The 22151-nt window shown below is 37.6% G+C and overlaps 6 protein-coding genes across 8 annotated transcripts; 3 read left to right on the top strand and 3 right to left on the bottom strand.

Annotated features, from left to right (window-relative positions):
* The first annotated feature begins 114 nt into the window (after positions 1-114).
* Pp2C1 (Protein phosphatase 2C) lies at positions 115-4676 on the top strand. The gene is made up of 5 exons (XM_064358589.1): positions 115-565; positions 648-767; positions 818-940; positions 3242-4225; positions 4274-4676. The coding sequence occupies exons 1-5, from the start codon at positions 262-264 to the stop codon at positions 4360-4362; spliced, it is 1620 nt and encodes a 539-aa protein (XP_064214659.1). The 5' UTR covers positions 115-261; the 3' UTR covers positions 4363-4676.
* An 863-nt stretch (positions 4677-5539) lies between these two features.
* LOC655942 (uncharacterized protein) lies at positions 5540-8361 on the bottom strand. Of its 2 annotated transcripts, none has more exons than XM_962497.3 (4): positions 8221-8361; positions 6069-6355; positions 5723-6014; positions 5540-5671 (listed from the first exon to the last, which is right to left on the bottom strand). In XM_962497.3, the coding sequence occupies exons 1-4, from the start codon at positions 8240-8242 to the stop codon at positions 5586-5588; spliced, it is 687 nt and encodes a 228-aa protein (XP_967590.1). In that variant the 5' UTR covers positions 8243-8361; the 3' UTR covers positions 5540-5585. The 2 variants fall into 2 exon arrangements, with proteins under 2 accessions (XP_967590.1, XP_008201610.1); XM_008203388.3 differs by lacking the exon at positions 8221-8361 and adding an exon at positions 6403-6826.
* A 124-nt stretch (positions 8362-8485) lies between these two features.
* Tango2 (Transport and Golgi organization 2) lies at positions 8486-9431 on the top strand. Its single transcript, XM_962425.5, has 2 exons — positions 8486-8624; positions 8671-9431. Exons 1-2 carry the CDS (start codon positions 8486-8488, stop codon positions 9345-9347), a joined length of 816 nt encoding a protein of 271 aa, XP_967518.1. The 3' UTR covers positions 9348-9431.
* A 251-nt stretch (positions 9432-9682) lies between these two features.
* On the bottom strand, positions 9683-18966 carry LOC103315223 (uncharacterized). 2 transcript variants are annotated; one of them, XM_008203371.3, is made up of 8 exons: positions 18527-18966; positions 18130-18475; positions 17861-18079; positions 17596-17703; positions 15176-15315; positions 14082-15125; positions 11414-11843; positions 9683-10542 (listed from the first exon to the last, which is right to left on the bottom strand). In XM_008203371.3, the coding sequence occupies exons 1-8, from the start codon at positions 18608-18610 to the stop codon at positions 10478-10480; spliced, it is 2436 nt and encodes an 811-aa protein (XP_008201593.2). In that variant the 5' UTR covers positions 18611-18966; the 3' UTR covers positions 9683-10477. The 2 variants fall into 2 exon arrangements, with proteins under 2 accessions (XP_008201593.2, XP_008201602.2); XM_008203380.3 differs by lacking the exon at positions 17596-17703 and having other exon boundaries at positions 18527-18965.
* A 50-nt stretch (positions 18967-19016) lies between these two features.
* On the top strand, positions 19017-20356 carry Pis (Phosphatidylinositol synthase). The gene is made up of 6 exons (XM_962084.4): positions 19017-19157; positions 19223-19301; positions 19352-19472; positions 19517-19684; positions 19744-19910; positions 19960-20356. The coding sequence occupies exons 2-6, from the start codon at positions 19259-19261 to the stop codon at positions 20106-20108; spliced, it is 648 nt and encodes a 215-aa protein (XP_967177.1). The 5' UTR covers positions 19017-19157; positions 19223-19258; the 3' UTR covers positions 20109-20356.
* Positions 20270-22132, bottom strand: LOC655450 (leucine-rich repeat-containing protein 47). Its single transcript, XM_961994.4, has 3 exons — positions 21335-22132; positions 20889-21289; positions 20270-20843 (listed from the first exon to the last, which is right to left on the bottom strand). Exons 1-3 carry the CDS (start codon positions 21945-21947, stop codon positions 20343-20345), a joined length of 1515 nt encoding a protein of 504 aa, XP_967087.1. The 5' UTR covers positions 21948-22132; the 3' UTR covers positions 20270-20342.
* Positions 22133-22151: the final 19 nt, after the last annotated feature.

The following is a 22151-nucleotide window of genomic DNA, read 5'->3' on the forward strand; positions in this document are numbered from 1 at the left end:
GCCGCCATTCAAACTTACCCCGTACAGCGCGCGTCCTTACCGACCCGGTCGTCAGCAAAGTAGGCGTCAAGCCGCGACGTACGTCCGGCGAAAGTCGCGTGCGTGCGAGCGAGACGGCGCTAGTGGCGCGCGTCGCAGCGTTTGACACAGTTAAAATTGACAATGACAGTTACGCCACAAACAATATCGAAAATTCGAATCAAAAATTGTCTAAAGCGTGTTTTCTAGTACAAGTGGCGTTTTAATGTATTGCTTTACACAATGCCCGCTTCGATCGGAGTTAATCTGCGCGTGACGGGGCACTGCCGCCAAGGGGGCCGCAAGTACATGGAGGACTTCTTCTCGGTGGCGTACCAGCAGACGGAGGACGAGCGCGACCTGGAGTACGCCTTCTTCGGCATCTACGACGGGCACGGGGGCGCCGAGGCGGCGGCCTTCGCCAAGGAGCACCTCATGGAGACGATCATCAAGCACAAGACCTTCTGGTCGGACAACGACGAGGACGTGCTGCGGGCCATCAAGGACGGCTATATCGCCACACACTACGCCATGTGGAAGGAGCAAGGTGGGGGAGCCCCCGGTTTGGGGCCCAGGCGTGTTTTTCACGTTGCGAAAAAGTGAGGTTATGTGAGGATTTTTTGTTGCAGAGAAGTGGCCGCGGACGGCGTCGGGGCTGCCGAGCACGGCGGGGACCACGGCTAGTGTGGCGTTCATACGCAGGGGCAAAGTCTACATTGGGCATGTGGGGGATTCGGGGATTATTCTAGGTGCGTTTTTGGGCGTTTTGGGGCGAGTTGGGTTATTTGTGGGGTTTTAGGGTATCAGGAGGAGGGCTCGACCGAGTGGAGGGCGAAGCCTCTGACAAGGGACCACAAGCCAGAGAATTTGGACGAGATGACGAGGATTAATCAGTGTGGCGGGAAAGTTGTCTCGAAATCAGGTCAGTGCAAAAAATGCGAAAATAAAACGATTTTTTCGAAAAACTGACGACTTTTAAGGTTATGGGGTTTGTTTTGGTTTTTGACGTTTGGTGACGTATGTCAATCGGTGACAGATGTCACAGTTTTGAGAGGGAAAAAATTTCGTAATGAATTTTTCGACTGACCTTGAGATTTAAATAAATACATTTGGCAACATATTTGTAAAAATTAAAAAAAAATAGTTAGATTTTACGCCTAAAGTACGCAAAAATTGTTACATGTAAGAGCGTTTGAAAAAAAAACAGTGAATATTGTAATTGTTGTTTTAATTTGCGATTTTGTGAAAAAAGTGTGCTTAGTGGCTTCATTTTATACTTTTTTTGTGTTTCTAACACACGAATAAAGCAAGCAGTGTATACTTGTTTCCAAAAATAGAGGTATCGCGATAGGCCATGACTGTAAAACGACCTAACACTAAAATCTTATAAAACGCTTTATTTTATATTTCATGTTATTTATATTTTATTTATTTTTTCAAATTGAATAAACTATTACAATAAAATAACAAATCTTTTGACAATTTTGACACATGTAGTTGGAAAACAAATACCAACTATTAATATGTGAAGATACTAAAAATAGCAGCTTAACCAACATAAATTCAAATTTCCATAGCTCACTGGAATATCTTTAAAAAGAATAATAATTTAAAAAGAGTATAATTTCTAACTGAATTAAATGCTTTTCCACGAAAAAACTACTATTTTTTAAATTTAAAACTCACAAAAAAAATTAATATCATTTTTAATTTTTTTGATACTATTTGGTTATTTTTCCGTCTGAAAAACTTTGAGAAAGCCAAAGATTTTAGGATTTTTTGACGAAATTTCGAATAAAAATCAACTAAAAATCCATTTTTGGATTGAATTAATAAATTTCCCGCCAGTTTTAATGAAAAAACTTATTAAAATACACAAAAGAGCAAACGTGATTAATTTTACAAAACCACTATTTTTTATTTAACGAATTAATTGTTTGGTTTTTTTTTGGTTAATTTTTTTACAAATTTCTAAAGAAAATTGCAAAATCTAACCCTCGGAAAAGGCAAAGTTAATGTCATTTTTCCTTTTTTGATGCAATTTGGTATTTTTTTTTGTTCAGCCTAGTAAAAGTCTGAAAATACGGTGATTTTAAATATTCTTATGCCTTGAAAAAGTCAAAAAAATGCAATTTCTATTTTTTTACGAAATTTCGAACAAAAACAAATTAAAATTGAATGAAACATACAAAATAATGCTTTAATTTCGTCATTTTTCCGGTCACTTTTAGCAACATTTAAGAAAAAACTTGCTTAAATTATAATCAAAAAAGGCAAAAAATTATATAAACACCATTCTCGAGCAAGTTGTTTGTTTATTTTGACGAAATTTTTTGTGTTTTAATTTAGAATAAATGGGTCTGAACTTCAAAACCAAGTTAACTGAACGAAATAAGCAAAAATAACAACACTCAGAAAAAAAACTTAGTTTTTATTTCTAAAACGTACTTAAATAGTGTTAAAAGGCAAAATTTTACATCATTTTTGGGTCAGTTTTAACGAAATTTAGCAAAATAACAGCGTTTTTGACTGAAATGTCTTCGAAAAAGGCAAATAATATTGTAATTACAGTGAAACCTCCAAAAAGCGGACACCTCTCCATAACGGACAGTACTTAAAAATTCCCCATCCGAGTCCGTTGTTGAGAGCTTTACTGTATTGTTGTTTTAATTGAGCGATTTTTCATGACAAACCTTCTATTTTTGAACTAATTCATTAATTTTTCTGGTTTATTTTTTAGAAAATTCCGAGAGAAAATTGCAAAATCTAAAACGCTAAAATAAGGCAAATTTTTTAATACGATTTGGCGATTTTTCGGCCTGATCTTGCAAAATGAAAAAAATAAAATTTGTAAAATCCAAAAAAAAAATGTTAACAAAGTAACGAAAACAAAAATAAAAAAAGAATAAAAAGGAAAAAATAAACAATGATTGACGTAAAAGTGCTTTTATTATGAAGTTTTTGTGATGTTTCACATGTTTTAATGTACTCTCTACTTCAAAACCGCAAAAATAAAATCAGTTACGCTGTTTTTTTAATTTTGTTTTTTTTTACAAAACACTAACAATTAAATTTAACAAATTTTTGCCCCGAGTTGGTGCATTTTCGGCTCGTTTTACCCGAAATTTGCGAAATAAAAATGGCGTCCGGAGGGGAGGCTGGCTGTCGCTCGCAATGGCGTCTGGAGGGGAAACTCCTACAGTTCCACTTGCATTTCTTGCAGGCGTGCCGCGCGTGGTGTGGAACCGCCCCAAAATGGGGCACCAGGGCCCCGTGCGTCGCTCCACCCCCATCGACGAGATCCCCTTCCTGGCCGTGGCGCGAAGCCTTGGCGACTTATGGTCTTACAACTCCCAAATCAACCAATTCATCGTATCCCCCGACCCCGACTGTGCCGTCTTCACAATCGATACCTCGACCCACCGCTGTCTCGTCTTCGGCACCGACGGCCTCTTCAACATGCTCAGCCCCCAGAACGCCGTGCACATCGTCCAGCAGGCGGAACGCCATAACGAAAACGCCGCCCTCAGCGACTCGATCAACAAAACGTGGCTCAACCCCAGCAAGCTCCTGGTGGAGAAGGCGCTGGAGCGCTGGCACAACACCAAGATGCGGGCCGACAACACCTCGGTGGTCACGCTCATGCTGGACCCCCCAGGTCCCCCGAGGGCCCAAGTGCTGAAAAACCGCAAGAAAAACGCGTATCCAGACACCGGGCTGGAGATAATGACGCGGTATGAGGAGGGGGGCGTGGCGGCCACGCCCCCCGAGTCGACCAATGGCGAGGCGGAGGCCAGTCCCGTGACCTCGAGCGACAGCTTCCCATTGAAGGAGCGCAATTTTGCGTCGAAGCCGCGCGAAAGCACCAGCTTTGACCCGAAGGAGGCCGAGGATAAGGAAAATCTCAAGGATGAGTCGATTCAGATCAATGAGATTTCGTCGAGTTCGAGCGACTGTGACGAGAACTCGAACGAGGCGCCCATTCATAATCTGAGGAGTGGGGGGAAGGGGCGTGTCGTGAAGGAGGGGCTGACCAAAGTGCGCAAGAGCAGTAGGTTAGCGCACGAGCGGAAGAAGAGTAAGTTGACGCTAGCGCAGCGCATTCTTAGGAGTAAGAAGATTTCGATTAAGAAGAAAGTGCAAGTGGCGAAGAAGAGGCTGGTTAAAGCCAAGTCAAGTACAAAGAGGAGGTATCGCGCCGCGAAAGGTGGGCGGAGTTTGAGGCGGGGACTGGTGTTGATTGGTTGTTTTTCAGGTGTGAAGGCGAAGCCGCCCCAGAAATCGATGCCAAAAAGGAGTGACGTGCAAAAGGGACGCAATCGAAGATTGCCGCGGAAGAATTGAGCCATCGGTTATTTCGTTCTAGTTTTAATTTTTTAATCTAAGATGGGAAACATCTACGTGATTTTTTATACATAATATATTTTAGTTCCGTATATTTTTCTCAAGTGTTCACATGAGCTTTAGGTTTGTGTTATTGCGAATGTGTTGTTCTTTTAGGTTTTGTCATGGAAACACGTCTAAAACATTTTTGTGCCTTTGTTACCAAGTGTTGGAAAAATAAATGTGTTAATAAACTTAGGCGAAACAAAGAAATGTATATTTATAATAAATGAGGAAATGTATTATTTTCGCAATTGAATAAATTTATAGTTTTACTGGTTTGTTTATTTTTTGAATCCCGAAAATCGCGCAAAATACGATTGAAAATTGGAAATTTTCTTAAAATTTAAACGGACCCTTTTTTGTTGGATTTTTTGCGAGGGGGAAGCAAAAAATGGGAAAAAAATTTTGGCAAAGTATGCCTTGCGGAAAAATTTGCGATTTTTATTTTCTGAAAAATTTTTGTAAAAATATAAGTCCGCAAAAAATCTGGGCGGAGGCAAAAAATGGCATAAAAAGGGCAAAAAATGGCACAAAAAGGGCAAAAAATGGCGCAAAAAATAGCTTGCGGAAAATTTTTCTAAAAATTAGTGATTTTATTTTCTGTTAAAAATTTTCAAAAATTTTAAGTCAACAAAAAATGGTACAAAAAGGGCAAAAAATGGCGCAAAAAATAGCTCGCGGAAAATTTTTCTAAAAATTAGTGATTTTATTTTCTGTTAAAAATTTTCAAAAATTTTAAGTCAACAAAAAATGGCACAAAAAGGGCAAAAAATGGCACAAAAAATATTGGCGAGAACAAAAAATGGCTTGCGAAAAAATTTTTCTGAAAATTTTTTGTAAAAATATAAAGTCCGCAAAAATTTGGTCGGGAGCAAAAAATGGCATAAAAAAATTGCTCGCGGAAAAATTTTCTAAAAATTTGTGAATTTAAATATTTTTAAAAATTTTAAGTCAACAAAAAAAATATTGGCGGGAGCAAAAAATGGCACAAAAAATATCTTGCGGAAAAATTTGTGGTTTTATTTTCTGGCCCAAAAAATGGTCCTCCGAAAACGGAGATTTTCGGAAACATTAATTACCTACCTCTCAAACGTCCCGATATTTACCAAGACAAAGGAAAAAGAAAACACAGTCAATCACTCAAATATTTTATTAATATTTTCAAAGACAATAAATAAAAATCACTTATAAACAAGAATCACATCCTCATCAGTCCCGTAACTCTTCCTCGCCTCCTCCAACACCTCAACCGACATGACACACACCCCTGAAACCAATGGTTAGCGAGTCACATCCAAGATTTTTTCTGCGTCCTCACGATCACCAAACGACGGATTCCGGTAGTGTATTTTCCGAGCCGCCAACTCGTACCCACACAGGACAATGTAGTGCCCTTGGTAGGCCATGGGCCACGGAATACATTTCCTCAACTCGCTTGAAATCTTATTCAACTTGCAAACATCACAGTTTAACAGCCTGGCGTTCGTCAGGACAATCACAGGCCCGTTGATCAAATGATCGAGAATCGTTTGCATCGAAATCGACGCTCTTTCGACCAAAACACCGCTGGCTTTGGCCGTTTCGAACCTCTGATTGACCCGAAACTCGTCCTATTGATAGTCACAGCCTACTGTCTTAATTAATTAATTAATAAATCAACCAACCTTAGTTAAGATATTGTGATAGAAACTGTTCCCCCTGTACCCCGGATGCACCCCCAGAGTGACCGTGTAAAAAACATGCCCCACCTCGTACCGCTTCAGCAAATAACACAAATCTATAGTCCACGTGCTCCCAAAAACTCCCTCCTCTTTGCAAACTTTAGTGAAATTTTTCAGCAAGTGGTGGCGGTGTTTTTTGGGGAGGACCATCAACACGCACGAAATGCCGCAGTCCCAGTTGTACTTCTGTTTGTGGTGCAGGAGCTGGATGTGGAGTTTTTCAGGGTGGCCTGATAGAAAATTTAAAAAAATGCAAAATATATTTTTTGGGGCAAACCTGGCTTTAGTACGAATTTTCGCATCGTGTAGTTCAGTTCAGTAGCATTTTCTATAACTGGGTTATGCGAGATAATTGATTTTTTCGACGGGCAACAAACGATTTTTTTAATCGCGGATATCGCACAGATAAGGAACAATAAAACGAGTAGGCGAGGATCATGGCCGTTTGAGGGGAGGTGGATTATTATTTAGCACGTGACAATAGAGTGGAGGGGGAAGGGGTGGCCATAATGGCGCCCGGAGGGGTGGTTTTTAGTGAAAAATTAAACTACTGACTTTCCTCATTATGCAAATCCTAGCTTAGACGATTGAGTGATAAAATATGTATACGTTTGTAAAAATAAATATTTGTACAACAAATGTTTGTTTTATTATACATGGTGACAACACAGAACATAAATAGCAACTGTACGAATATTTTTTGCGTTAGGAATTGACATAATTGTCCTGTTAACCTATTATTTGATAAGAGACGCATTATTTAACTGTAATTATTGATTATCTAATTATCGGAATTTAACTCAATTATAAATTCTGAGATTAGTGTCATTAAAAATGTGTGGTATTTTGCTTACGTCATCGTAAAATGGCCTCGTTTTATGTTGTTAATGAAAAAAAAGCAACCATTTTATTAGGTTTCATTTGTTTTTAATGGCGGATTGAGGGGAGGTTTTTATAAAAAAAATATGTACCTTTTTTATTACTTTCATAAAAAAAACAAAATTTGTTGTAATTAATAATTGGAATTAAATATTTCATCACATATTACAAATTTATTCCCATTTCTTTCATCAAAAAATAAATATTTGTACTTATTTTCATATGACGTAGTAAAAATCAAAAGAAAGAAGAGATACAATCAAACCCAAAAATTTTGAATTAAACAAAATATTTAAGTGACTTCCAATCTGTAATTTCGTTTTCAATTGTCATTTGTCAGTGATATTATGTCATATCAGTGATGATATAAAATAAGAGACGATCGACTCCAAGGTTCAATGGATTGCAATGAGGATTTATCAACAAAATTCCAAGTAATATATAAGCACAATTAATTATTTAAAACTTGTAATTTATTAATTAAGAAGATATTTATTGAATTTTTATGACATTCCTTGTATAAGTAATTAAAAAATGGCCACAAGAGGGGAAGTCTATTATGTAAAAAAAAACAATTATTATTTTTCTACGTCAGAAAAATAGAAAAAAAATTGGTATTCCCAAAATTTAAATTTGTATTATTTTATCTACGTCATGGTAAAATTGATAATGGAGGAGAGGGGGTTTCCCCCCGCGACAAAAACAAACTTCTTTTTAAAATTTGTTATTAAAGCAAATGGTTACATCAGAAAAACATATTTAATTTTTTAGAACCCTTTTTGCATAAATAATTAGAAAATAAAAATTTTTTATTAATGGCGGACGAAGGGGAGGTTCTTTTGTTATTAATGGCGGATTGAGGGAAAGTTTGGGGTAATTTTTATTTTTGTTGTCAATTGATTGGAATAAGAATGCGCGTCTGTCTCTAGGTCAAAAGTCCACAATTAAATATGCAATGCAAACATTTTTATTTATTTACGGACACGTGCCCTTGTATTACTGGTTGCCTACCCGTCTACAATTTATTTTCATTATCACATTATAACAACAAAGCAATGATAAGTCATGACGCGACAATATTTATTATAAACCCTATCACAATAATGGCAAATCTGAACAAACACGCGCACAATAACCCCTGATAAGCGTTATCGGAGCGCCACAATGTAAACATTTACATACGCAAATCCCCTTCAAAATCACAAAGTTTACTCACCCTTTTTGCAAATCTCGGTCATAATTCCACACTCGGACGTGTCACAAACCGAAAAAACTCACAAAAAACCTCTCGCATTGCGTTAGCGACGACCGTGAAGTTTGAGGTTATGTTCTAACCTTGAGCCTTGACACAAATACAATTCTCGTCCGAAAGTTGAAGGTTTTTCTCCAAATCCGCGCGGATGGAAACAATGCACACACTAACACATGTCTTATCTCGATAAAAATACACTCAGTTCGTGTGTGACCGTTTCGGGGCCAAAATGTGTATCTTGTTTGTTTACACGGACCCGACGCCCCCCAAAGGGGGCTACCGCCTGATCGTGGCCTCGAACCGCGACGAGTACTACAAGCGGCCCGCGAGACAGGCCTTCAAGTGCCCCCACACGAACATAATTGGAGGTAAAGTCACCGAGTTAAATGACTTAAAGCAGCCCCCCTTTTTTAGGCCGCGACATGGAGCCGGGCCGCGAGGGCGGCATGTGGCTCGGAGTGTCTCTCAAGCCGCAAATGATCAAGTTTGGGGCCCTGCTTAACGTGACCGGAGCCCCCAAACGGGAGGCGCAGGCCGGGCGGGGGCCCCTTGTCTATAACTACCTCGCAGGCGGGGAACCCGCCCCCGAATATATCACGAAACTGGTGCCCGAACAATACAGTGCGTTTAATTTATTCATGGTGGAAGTCTCGAACGAAATCACCTGTTACCACCACAGTAACTCCCCTGAAGACACTCTCACGTACACTGGACGCCAGGTCCTAGCCTTCGGGAACAGTACCCCACAATCACCGTTCACCAAAGTCAAAAAAGGGGGGCAAAAGTTCGAGGAGATTATCACGAATTATGGGGGCTCCCGGGCACGTCTTGTCCAGGAACTGATCAATTTGTTGAAGTGTGAAGAGTTGCACTTGCCGGATCCTGAATTGGAGGCAAGGGCCCCTTTCGGGGTCGGTTTTTTGAGCTCGATTTACGTCCGGATGGAGGAAGGGGGCTACGGGACGCGCACCCACTCTGTTATTCTAGTCGATGATGGGGGCAATGTCGAGTTTGTGGAACACACGATGAAGGAACCGATTAATCCAAAGGAGCCCCAATGGGACGTCACAACAATCAAGGCTAAATTTTGAGGTTAGCTGTCACATGGCTGTCACTGGAGCGGCAGTGATACCAATTGGTTTTAATATCGCCAAAAATAAAAAACTATTCTCGAATTTTTTATTTGTTTCGTTTTGAAAATATTAAAAAAATCGCCGGTTGGATAAAATGTTGCAAGTCTGGACTAGGGAGGACTATGAGTTAGGAGACAAAACGAGAAAATTGGGCGATTTTCCGTAGTACGGCAAAGTGAAAATGAGGGCGCTTCGAGCGCCAAATATAATGCCCCAATTTTTATTTTATTAGGTGTCAGAAAATTAAATTTCGTAGTCTGGACTAAAAATGGGGAATGTATCCATGAACAGGCTGAATAAATAATCGTATATTTTTATCAAAGCAATGAACATAGTTAAATTCTGTTCACGGTAAACATATTTAAAAGTGTAACAATAAATTTTAATCAAATACAAACTTAAAGTTACCCAAAAGAGAGACAACTGTAAGTACAATCTTGAAATGAATTTAACAATTTTTCCTCACCACAACAAAAATACAATCGAGCCGGTCTACAGTATCTAGAGCCGTCGATTCGATTATTATATCATCGGTATAAAATCTAGCGCTTCACTAGCTAGACTCTAGTTATTCAAAAACGAAATCATAAATGACTTAGCGCACTTTTTCTTAATACAACTATTTTTTACACATTAATCGGGTTTTAACTGTTTGAAATCGTGTCATTTTCAAAGAGTAAAACCGTGTGGCGACTTGATCAGAAAAATAAATAAACAATGTTAAAGACCAACTTTAACGTGATATCTATTAAGATGGGGGCGCATTGCACGTTTCAGTGTCACTTAAATGCCGCAACACGCCCGATATATGTAATATGTCTAATGTACATCAAACATTTTTTTATGATTTTTCTTCCATAATCTATACAAACGCTACAGCGATACGACGTGTCTTTTGTCTAAACTATGCACAGCGTCTTCAAAAATCAAAAAAGCCTACAATTTTGGTACATAATACAGCTATGTTACAAATTTTACATTATTTATATCTTATCGACCCCTTGATAAATTAAAAATCAAAATAAATAGTCACCCTCTTCGAGCATTGTTCCCACAATTGCACTATACACAATTTGACTAGTTAGTACTTACAGTAAGTCATTATAGTACTGCACTTTACCGTTCGATAAATTCACTAGTGCTTCCTCCCAGGCTGGAAAACACAACATTATTGTACAGGCTGCTGCATTTTAGGGAATCTCAGAAACTAAGAGGTTTAGACAAAAACGAAAGACACATTCTCGGCAATTTAATAATATTATCAGCAATTTTTTTTAACCTTTCGTTTAGCTGTAATAACAAAGTTTTATTTTTTTAAATAGGGATTATAGGCGGCTGTGATATTTTTGAATTTTTTTTCTGATTATGTCTATTTGTGTAACACATTAATTTTAAATATAAAAAAACATTTAGCTTTTTCTTTATAGTAGGCTACGAAAAAAAATTGTATTTTCAATTAAAACTATGAAAAATATATTATCCAACAAGTATTTATAATTTTAGATTTTTTAAACACTAATTAATTCAAAAATAGCATAATAAATTATTATAGCAAATTTTTGCGGTAAAAAAATTATGTTTTTAGATTTAAAATGACAAGCTTACATTGTCATTTTATTTTCTAATTAAACATAAAATTTCGGAAAAAGTAAAATCTTATTAATTATATGTCAATAAAAATTTTATTTTACAAAAAAATGTCAATCCAAGCACCAAAATCAAATCATCCGTGGACTTTTATGTCCTTTAATGTGAAATAATTTTTCCATGGCCAACTACTTTCAAATATTTTAAATATATTTTTTTCAAAACTAAATAAAAAACAAACTGTATTTATATTGTTTTCAGTTAAAAGAAAAATAAACTTTTCGCAAATGTCATAGCCAACTATGATTCCTATTTAAAATTTATGTTATTAAATTAATTAAATTCTCTGTAAGATATATTTTTTTAAAATGGAAGAATGTGTCACTCGTTTTCCTCGAAACCTAAAAATTTCGGGCAAAAAACACTGAAACCCTTACCTGCGCCTATAAAACTGACGATTTTGTCGTGATTGTGCGACGTTGCCGTGTATGTTTCCGGTGCCACATAGCGTGCAATGAAATCATCGCAGCAGAAATCTTTATTGTTGTCTTCGGATAGGAGTTGTTCGTTTATATCGAAACCGAACACCAATCCTGGCACTTCTTTACTGTTGCCTAAACCACTTAAAATAACCACTGGAGGACGATGATTATGTTGGTGGTGGTGGTGGTGGTTGTGGTTATCAATCATAGTTCTTTCACATGGATTATCACAGTCTACACTACAGTCATTGCCGTTGTTAAGGGGGCTGTCGTAACCTTGATTCATTAGTTGCATTTTTTCGATTGTTTGAACGTCGGGGATGTCCGGCGGTAAGGAACTGCTATAACCCATTGGGTCGGAATCGTCCTGATGATTGGGGGGCGGCTGAGAGAAATTCGACAATAATGGTATTATTTTTATGTGAAACACCAACACGGGTCACAAACGCAAAAAAAAATTAAAAATAATAAAAATGTCAATTTCCGGTTACAAATTTGGGAATTATGTTACAGTACAACTTCGTTAATCCGAACTTTTAATCAACAGTTAACTCAACAATTTGTTACTTTTTGTGTAATTTTTAAATCTTTTTTTTTTCAATATTTAAACAACGAAATCACCTGTTACATCAGAACATTTTAAGTTTTTTTTATATTAAAAATGAAAGTGTAATTTGTATTTTACAAATTTATTTCAATTTTAAGTTGAGACAGATGTGATGTTTTATTAAAATTTACTTTTTTTTTGTAACGCTGACTATATTTTATAATTTCATAACTATTTTTTTTTTTTAGTAAATATTTAGGGTTTACCTGTTATTGTGTATTTTTACTATTTTTCGGAAACAAAAATCACACAGAAATCAGCGTTTTCCATTTAATATTTTATTTCTTTTTCTATGCACGTGATTTTTTTCAGAATTTTTCTATTTTCTGTACCTTATAATATTAATTAATAATAAATATTCAAAAAAACTCTCGAAATGCAAAACAGGTTGTATTTTATGTTGAGAAGTTCTTTTTACGTCCAGATTATTCATAATCTTCATATTTTAAATAATTTTAAAAGAAAATGTAAAATGTTGGTTATTTTAATAATTGATTCATTCTGTACAGGGTGTTTCAAATTTTAGTTCCAGTGAAAAAATAAATACTTCCAGTTGCCCAAAGAAAAAAAATTATATTTTAAACGATAGAGTTCCCAACACGCTTCAATTTGATGCTTTAATGTTATCCCAAATTTTCATGGTATGGGTGTGGCATGCAAAAAACTATATTAAAAAAAAATATTTTCAAATTATTGCAATCTTTTTTTATAATAAAATTCCTCCTATTTTTTAAATCGGAATTCCGGAATTGAAATAGTAAAAAACTATTAATAGTAACTAATAGTACTTTAATTTAGACCAAATGAATGTTTTATCTTAGTCACCTATGAGAAAGCAGAGTGCTTGATTCACAAAAAATTGTACTGTCATTACTTGTCAGACAAAAAATAATTATTTGTCAATTAAAAAAAGTATTTCATATTTTAAGAATTAGTTATTTTATAATAAAAAAAAATAATAATAATAACTGTAACGTAAATAAATATCAAACACGAAAAGAAAAAAATGTATACAGTTGAATCTCCTATAAGCGGACACCGACATAATTTTTGTCCGGTTAATGGAGGTGTCCTTTTAAGAGAGATAATAATTTATACATAGAAACAAACTAAAAAGAATTTATCAAAGAGATAGCAGCAAGATTATAATATAAACGATTTCTTGGAAAAAAATAATAATATATTTTGAGTTTCCAATTGGTTTGACAAAAAAACAAAAACGAATTATTTTTTTACAACCAATTGTCATTTCTTGAATATTGAAAACATTACCGAAGATAACTATACTTTTTATAACATGATTCTAAAATCCCTTTAATTATAGTGATAATTATGTAGTTTTAGATATTTATTTATTAATTAACCATTTTAATTGATACAATTAAAAAAATATATGTAACAATAAATTAAATCCGACGCCACTGGAAACAATTTTAGAGAAAATTAATCATGGTTATTTTACAAAAAAATGGACCAAGTAACGTGAACAATTATTAAATAATAAAGAACTTTCAGCCTTGGATTGTTAGAAATTTTTTTCAGTCGTCACTTCTTCAATAATTTTTGCACAAAAAAAATAATATTTCTTCGGCGAATTAACTAAATGATATTTATTAAAAGTAGGAAAATACTGTTTTTTAAATAATTCTACACATATTTATCATTTCATTGCTTTAAATAAAAAAATACTAGAGCTCTACTGTATAGTTTTTTGAAAATAAATCAAGCTTTAATAGCGTAATTTGATACAAAATCTATATAAAATCCCATTAACTTAAATTGGCTCAAACCACTGTTGATGTTATTTATTTTGGAACAAAAGAGAGCCAATGTTGGTAATTAGATACCACAATTGTTTCAATTTTTTTCCTCCTAATCACTGGCATTCAAAACAATTGATATCCACTTACAGTTTTATAATATTATGACATAACATGCAACAACAACCATAAATTTTCTAGATAAACTTGAAACGTTATATTTAATCAAGCAATCTTGTGTTTTTAACCAACTTACCTTAAACTCATTCGGTGGTTCGCCGCCCATTCGATTAACGTTACAATTCTTAACGTTTTTAACATTCACATTTCTCACCTTATTGCTACACTTGTTTTTATCGCTTGCGACAACATACACTTGTTTAGTAATCGCCGGAAAATTCTTACTATTATGAAAATCAGGCGGCGTATTTCTAACACTAGAATCACACACAATAGCGGCGGCTGTGGTCATTGCAACAAACGCACATCTACCGTCCGCAACTGTCTCTTTTGGCACAACAATAACCTTATCATTCGCTTTCTTCGCTTGTTTATCGCTGGTTTTCGCCATATCTGCGTACGAAATCGGCATATTAAGCCGCGAAGTCGCCAAATCGAGTCTTTGAGTATCGATAGGTAACGAATGCACCGAATCAACGTCCGACGAATCATTTGACTTTTCACTATGCGGCACCGAACACGCCGACTTGCGGCGTGGTGACGACGGCCCACGGACGCTACTCTTCGAATTCGGGTTCGAGGAGGCTTTCGTGCGCCCGCCGCCGATCGAATTGTGGCGCTTTTTGCTCTTTTTTTTCTTGGTGACGACGCGAAATTCGGAACTTTCCAGGTTCTCGGCCGACGTGTAGTTCTGGAGCGGCAGCGGCTCCATGTTGCCCCAGGAGCGGCGCTCGCGCGGCTTGTCCATCGCCTTGTTGTTGCGCAACACGACCTCGAAGTCGTCCAAATTCGTGGTGGAAATCTCGCCCAGTGAATTGCTTTTTTTCAATTTCGAGCGATTGTCCTTCGATTTGGACGAATGTGCCCGTTTTTTCGACTTGGTGGTGTCGTCGCTCGAGTGTCGGTTCAGTTTCGATTTGTGGATCGAGCGGTTTTTCTCGCTTTGGTCGTCGGTTATTCCGATAAATTCCATCAGTTTTTCCATGTCGTTGATAATGTCGCTGCGGTGGCCTTTCACGTTTTCGGCGTTGCAAACGACGACGTTTTTGTCGGTTAGGACTTTCTTTTTCTTGGCTTTCAGCGAGGTTTGGTGTAAGGCGTTGCCGTTCTCGTCCACCTTCTAGTAACACACACAAATTATTAAAAAGGAAACAACTTATTAAAACATACCTTGGATAAATCGTTTGAGATACGGATTGTTCCGGGACAGTCGGAGCCAACAATTTGTGCGATTGATTTATTCGGTACGCAGTTTTTACGATCGACTGATTGCTCCAAATGTGGGATTTGGATTGGACCATCCACTTCGTCTGCAATTTTAAAATAAACATAATCATACTAGTTGTTGGAGGTAAATCACCTGATTTAAACAACATTAACCACATATTTATTAGCGATCGCAAACACGCGGCAAATAATCGGCGAAAAAAATATTGCAAAAAGTGAGGGTTTATTGGCAACACCAACAGCACAAAAGCAAAATCACCAGACAAAATTAATTTATAATAACATCAAATAACACTGGTCTGGAAAAAATTACTTTCTGTGCGTTTTCTGAATCGAAAAATAATAACAAAAGTTATGTATCACATAAACTTTTTTTGTAATAGATTGAATTTAACTGTAAGCTGTAATTACAAATGTTATAGTTAATTCCAAAACTCTGAAAGCATTAAAAAATTAACTAGTTGCGTATTAACAGCCTTTTTCTTTGTAGTTTTTATCTATGTTTTCATCATGTTTATCGATACGTTTAAGATAAAAAATTTATGTGAGTCAAAAAAATTAAATTCTGAATTCTGAACCTTTATAAGAAGAAAAATTTCTCGATAATTTCCTGGAAGTTCTCAGCTTTGTTATCTTCCCATCAACTGAAATCATTTTTATATGTACAGTCAACCAAAGTGAAAATGACGCCTCAATAAACCTGCTGTGGTTGTCGTAAATTATTGCAAACTAGACGTAGTTTTAAGATAAAGTCCTTCAGAAAGCAAAATTAAAATTTAATTCAGAATTAAACCAATTCGAATTAAGCTGTCATTTATTTTGAATTGACAAACGCCAAGTTAGATGAAAAATATGTATTTTTTTAATGAAAAATTTACAACCATAGAAAGTACACTTTTTTTTTGAAGTCAAACCTAAAAACAAGTTTGAGTTGTACAACATATGTTTTAATAAGTCGGAACTATTTCCTAAAAAACAGTTACAAAAAATTCATTTTAAAAATTTCAGACAATAAAAATTGGTAAGTTATTAACTTTTAAAAATCATTTAAAATAATGTTTTACGTAAAATCAAATTTAAAATAAAGAAAGTTTATTTGGTACAAAAATTCTGTTACTTAATTTAATTTTGGAAAGCAGTTTATAAAAAAATATTACATTAATAATAATTTATCTTTTGTCAATTTCATTTAATTAATGCATAATTTTCTGTAAGAAATGGTTTTTATTAAATTGTTTACTATTTAAAAAAAATAAACATAAAACAATTTCAAATAATTTTGTTTTTTTTTATGGTAAAATTAACTAAATAATTTTGGTTTATTTTTAATCAATAATTAATAATTAATTAATAATTAATAATTTAAAAATAATGACAACTTAAGTCAAATTAATTTAATATTGAAATTAATATTTTAATTTCGTTTTCTGTTCAAAGAATTAAACCACTCGACATGGAATTAAAACTTCTTCTCGCAAATAAACAATGGTTTAAGTCATTTGTTATTTTGTGTAAAATCAAGGTTAAACAAAAGAAAATCTATTTTGTAAAAAAATTTATTAATTAAATTTATTTTGAAAAAAAAATCAAGTTAATAATAATGACTTATTTTTTATTGCATACATTTCTTTAAAAAAAAAAACAACATTTTCGTTTAATTAACTTGACATTTGTCAATGTAAAATAAGTGGCAAAACTTAATTCGAATTACTTTAATTCTAAAATAAATATTAATATTGTTTATTTTAACCGACCCCTAAAGAAATTTCTCTTGAAACTGCGTCATGGTAGGCGCTGGTTTAATAAGGCGTCATTATCACATTGTTCGACTGTACGTACAGATACGATTTAAATGAACTAAAGTAGCGGAAATGCAATAAGAAAACACAAAAAAATAATCTTGTGAAACTAAAATATCATTTAAAAAAAAAACAATAATACGTGATAGCAAAAAAGTTAAAGCAGTTTAAATCTTCATGATCATACTAATTTTATTTAAAGGGGGATTTACAACAAATTACACTTGTAGCTTTATTATTATTTAGTATATCGAAAAACACGAAATAATTTTTTGAGATAACAAGTCATAAGAGGAAAAAAAATTCGAGGTAATATTCTCAGCTTTTTATTTTCACAAATTTGAATGCTACGGACGTGATGGCAAAAATTTGAAATCAGTTAAAAAGTGTTGCCAATAGCGCAATGTTGTCATAAATCAAATAATTTTCCTGAAAATAAAAACGTTTGTCTCGCCCTCGATTTACGCAAAAATTGTACCAAAACCAGTGAATTGTGTTAGAAAAAATGCCCAAAATTTCGCTTGAAAAATGTTGATGAAAATCGCACAATGGAAAAGTACTTACTATAAGGGCCACCCCTAGACATGAATACATGGAAAACTGGTACTCTCGGTTGCAGCCCTTGCTTTTCCACGGTCCGATTTCGATCAATGTCTTCATATTCTGAAACATCTACCAAACGATGATTGCCTGTCCCCATTTCAACAAAAAATCAACAATAATAAAACGTTTTATTGGCAAAAATCTCGTGTCATTATGCATTGTTGCCAACTGTGAATATCTGGCATGTCATCGCGTTTCACTGTCACTTGTCAAAAAATCTACTTACTGACTTGAAGCGAAGCCCTTGTTGTGAATTTATACTGTTGTTGTTGCAATTCGTTGCCTTTCTCTTGGTAGTTTTGGTCAAGAGTGTCGTGCTCGAGCAGCCTTTGCTCCTCCACAACTTCAGGCTTTTTCTCGGACATTTGCTTCTTTTTCCGGGCCTCTTCCAGGAATTGGTACTCCTGACTGATCGTGCTCGAGTTTACGTTACAGGGGAGACTCCCTTTTAATCAGCAATTAACCACAACGTCTTGCAAACCACGCGAGACTTACCCCCTTCACGTTGCCTCGCACTCACACTCTTCCTAGTCCTGTGCTTGGAGGTCTCGAAGAGCTCCTCCTTGGCCAAGTTATCGAGACTGCCCCCGTGCATCATATTCTCCGAAATCGAGCTCGGCTTCTTCCGATGCCTTGAATTTCGCTTCGCTGACGGGTTGCAATACCTGACCAGTTCGGAGCCCCCTGCTCGAGCCGCCCGTGCATTTCGCTCGTCCTCCTCGGCCTCGTTCAACAGGTGATTGAACAGCTTGCTCTTGCCCTCCCTGTCTTTGGGGTTCTTGTAGTTGAGGGCCTCGTCCAGCAGCCCCTTCAGCTCGCCGTCGTTCAAATCGGACAACGTCTGCAACTGGGGTGAGACAACGCCCTGGACGCCAGACAGCCCCGCACTCACCTTATCGTCCTTGTTCTTCTCCTTGGGCCCGCGCGGCTTGTCGGGGGCCTTCGGGGCGGAGTCGTTCTCAGGCGAGGGGGCCATTCCGCACGAAATGGGGACGCGTTCACGGATGCACCATCAAACTATCCGTCACATTTGTACCCAAGCAAAACGCACGATTTTACCAGTTTTAGGGCGAAAAAGGGGATTTTTCACGCGAACTGTTCCACATTTTCATCGACGGCCATTACACATTTTGCGAACAAATGACAACCGATGACGTCACGTGACACAACATCGCCACAAACACCCGATTTGGGGCGCAATTCGCGCCAAGGGGGCACGACCGCGAGCTGATGGCCCCAATTGGGGGGCACGAGTCGCTAAAGAGGGGTACGGCAGGGCTCCGACCTGTCTTTCACCCAAATCATATAACCTGCCACTTTTCAAACGACCTTGACACGGCGCATGCGCACGACACGTGGCTAACTTCAAACCAGACTAACCCCAGGTTTTTCGAAAATTGGGCCCAAAACCCAGTCACAACAAACTTACCCCTCAATTTACACCCCATCCCACTTTTCTAAAACAATTTCCAGTAAAAACCCGCCAGGAATCACAAGAATCGTAAACAGGGTGAAGTTGGCGGGTAGGCAACCAACAATACGCATGTGCGCTAACCCAATCGATGTAAATCGTTAATTTCCATTTCAGCCACGCATTTGTGCAAATAAACCGTTTTGGGGCGCAATGACTGACGAAAATATCTTCCTGTTTGTGCCAAACTTGATCGGTGAGTGGGCCCCACTTGACTTAACCCCAATTTGCGGGCCCATGTTTCAGGCTATGCCCGCGTTATTTTGGCCATTATTTCCTTCTATTACATGCCTTCGAACTACGTAATCGCGGTGGTTTGTTACGTGGTGTCTGCCCTTTTGGACGCTTTCGACGGGCATGCCGCTCGGTGGGTGCAAATTGTTTGGGGCTTTGTTATAATTTTTTTCGCAGATATTTCAATCAAAGTACCAAGTTTGGGGCCATGCTGGACCAGCTGACCGATCGCTGTGGCACAATGGGGCTGTGTGCGGTCCTGGCGCACCTGTACCCCGACTACATGTTCTGGTTTATTGTCTCAATGTGTATCGATATTGCCTGTCATTGGATTTATTTGCATGCGTACGTTGGCTCTAGGAAAAAAAGTGGGACAAAATAGTAGAAATGGTGCTAATTTTCAGATCGATTTTGCAAGGCAAGGCCAGTCACAAGTTTATTGATATGTCGGAAAATCCAATTATGAGCATTTATTACACCAATCGGACGGTTCTGTTCTGGATGTGTGCCGGAAATGAGGCGTTTTACGCCGCTTTGTACTTACTGTACTTCACCCAAGGACCCACAATTAGTAAAATCTAACATTTGGGCGATTTAATCCATTAATTGAATTATTCCAGTTGGGATTTCGCTGTTTAAAATCATCATCTACTTATCAGCGCCTGTTGCCATCGTTAAGTCGGGGATTTCCCTCCTTCACCTCGTTGTAGCTTCCAAGAATATTGCAATTATTGACGTAAATGAACGTAAGGCCCTTAAAAAACACTAAAAAGGGGGCAAATTCTCAACAAAGCCAAAGAAAAGTCTCGTCTTATTTTTTTTTACTTGTTTCCAATCTACAAAAAGGCGTTATTAAATTTAGAATTTCAGATTGCGCGGGTCGCGGTTGCGTAGCAACAACCAATGGCGTCGCCCGGTTTGGGCGCCTAATTTAAATCATGAACCTCGTTCTTTATTAAATACCAGAAATACAAAAAACTTATATTCGAATAAATAAATTAGTTTAGTCCCTAACAACTCTAATTTCGTTCCCTTCAAACACCAGATCATTCTTGGACGGGTAAACCACCCGTAAATTCCCGTCCGGATCCGTGCTTTTGACTTGCGTGACCTCCAAGTCATGCCCCACCAGACCGATCAACTCCCTCAAAAGTGCCTCCATTGCAACTTTACACAAATGCAAAGACACGGAACTTGTCACTTCAACCAGCAAATTTTTCGTCCCCACTTCAATTTTGGTCACTTCCGAGTTAGTGATTGGCGGGAATGAGACGACAATCCCTTGCGAATTGACCAGACAGGGGTATCGGGACTTCCCCTCGATTAGATACAAGAACTTGTGAATCCCCGAATAAGTGTTACGTTTCTTCTCTTTGCGTAGATTATTAGCCTCGGTTTGGAGCTTGGTGAAGAGGTCGGCCCCCGACATGGCCGTGGGGCGGTTGAGGGGCTGGATTTGGAGCTCGGAGGGGGGCAAAGTCGTGTAGTGTAAATCCCCGGGGGGCTACAAAGACATGACAAGTTTTGCCAACCTCTAGTGATTAATTACCAATTTGTCGTAGTCGTGGGTGGCGATTGTGGACGAGTTGCGTTTAGAACACACGGTCTCGTGTAATTTATTCTGGATTTGGATAAATTTCTTGAACGTTTCTTCGGTGAAAGTGACAGAGACGAGACAAGCGACTAGGAATTCTCGCACGCTTTTCACGCTCTCGTCTAGCACTATTTTGGGGCTGTCTTTGGCATAGTGGACCCGAATGGTGTGTTTGTACTCGTCGGGGTCACTGTCGGAGTCTTGGGTGGCCCTAGGGGGGCCCTTTTGTTCGCTCTTTTGCACCACAGTTTTGGGGCTGTGGGCCTTGACGTAGTCGATGATTTGTTTAGTGCGACATTGGTCGATTAGTTTAAGGAGGCGACGGTCGGAAATTGGGTTGTTTTTCAAACCCAAAACTAAGAAAAAACGCTCAAGTGAAAAAATAAACATTTTTTACCAACCTTTAAGTTTTGTACAATCGGCTAGTTCGCCCGGAAGCGACTTGATTTTATTGTGCCCCAACTCTAGCACCTTCAGGCCCGTTAATTGGTTAATTTCCGGAGGGATTGTCTCAATTTCATTCTCACTGAGCTTCAGTTCGGACAAATTAGCCAACCCTTCATTACAAACCCGCGGAAAAATTTTCAATTTATTGTTCGACAAGTCCAAGACTGACAATTTCCGCGTGTTGCGCAACTCGGGGAAACCCCCAAGACAGTTAAAAGTGAAATTAAAGGTCACAATATTGGCCAACTTGTCAATCTCAGGAGGGACTTCCCTCAGTTGGTTTCGTGCCAAATCCAAAAGCTTCAACTTCTCCAGCTTGGTGACCGCACTGTTAACCCCCTCGAGCTTGTTCGAGTGAAGCACCAGCGACTGCAAGTTCACCAATCGGGCGATTTCGTCCGGAATAGCCCCCAGACTGGTCTCGTGCAAATCCAGGTAGTTCAGCCCTGTCAGGGCAAAAATCCCCGGATCTAGCCCCTCCTTGGCAATGCGTTCGGCAATCTCGTTGCCCCCGAGCACCAACTCGTGCCGGTTCTCACTCCTAGCCCTCTGGACCTCGGGCCACATTTCAAGGTTAGGTTCACGAAACTCACCCAATTGGCACCAAACGCTCGGGACACGACCCTAAAAGGCCCAGTTGGGCAAAATTGCGCAATTTTCGCCGAAATTTCCGAGAAAAACCCGGCGGGAAACGGCACCAAATCGAAATTCCCCTAACTTTCCCCTAGATTTTTTCCAACAAGTCCCTAACTTTTTGGTGCTTTTTGCATT

The sequence above is a fragment of the Tribolium castaneum genome, chromosome 8 (assembly GCF_031307605.1).
Source record: "Tribolium castaneum strain GA2 chromosome 8, icTriCast1.1, whole genome shotgun sequence".
Lineage (NCBI taxonomy): Eukaryota > Metazoa > Arthropoda > Insecta > Coleoptera > Tenebrionidae > Tribolium > Tribolium castaneum.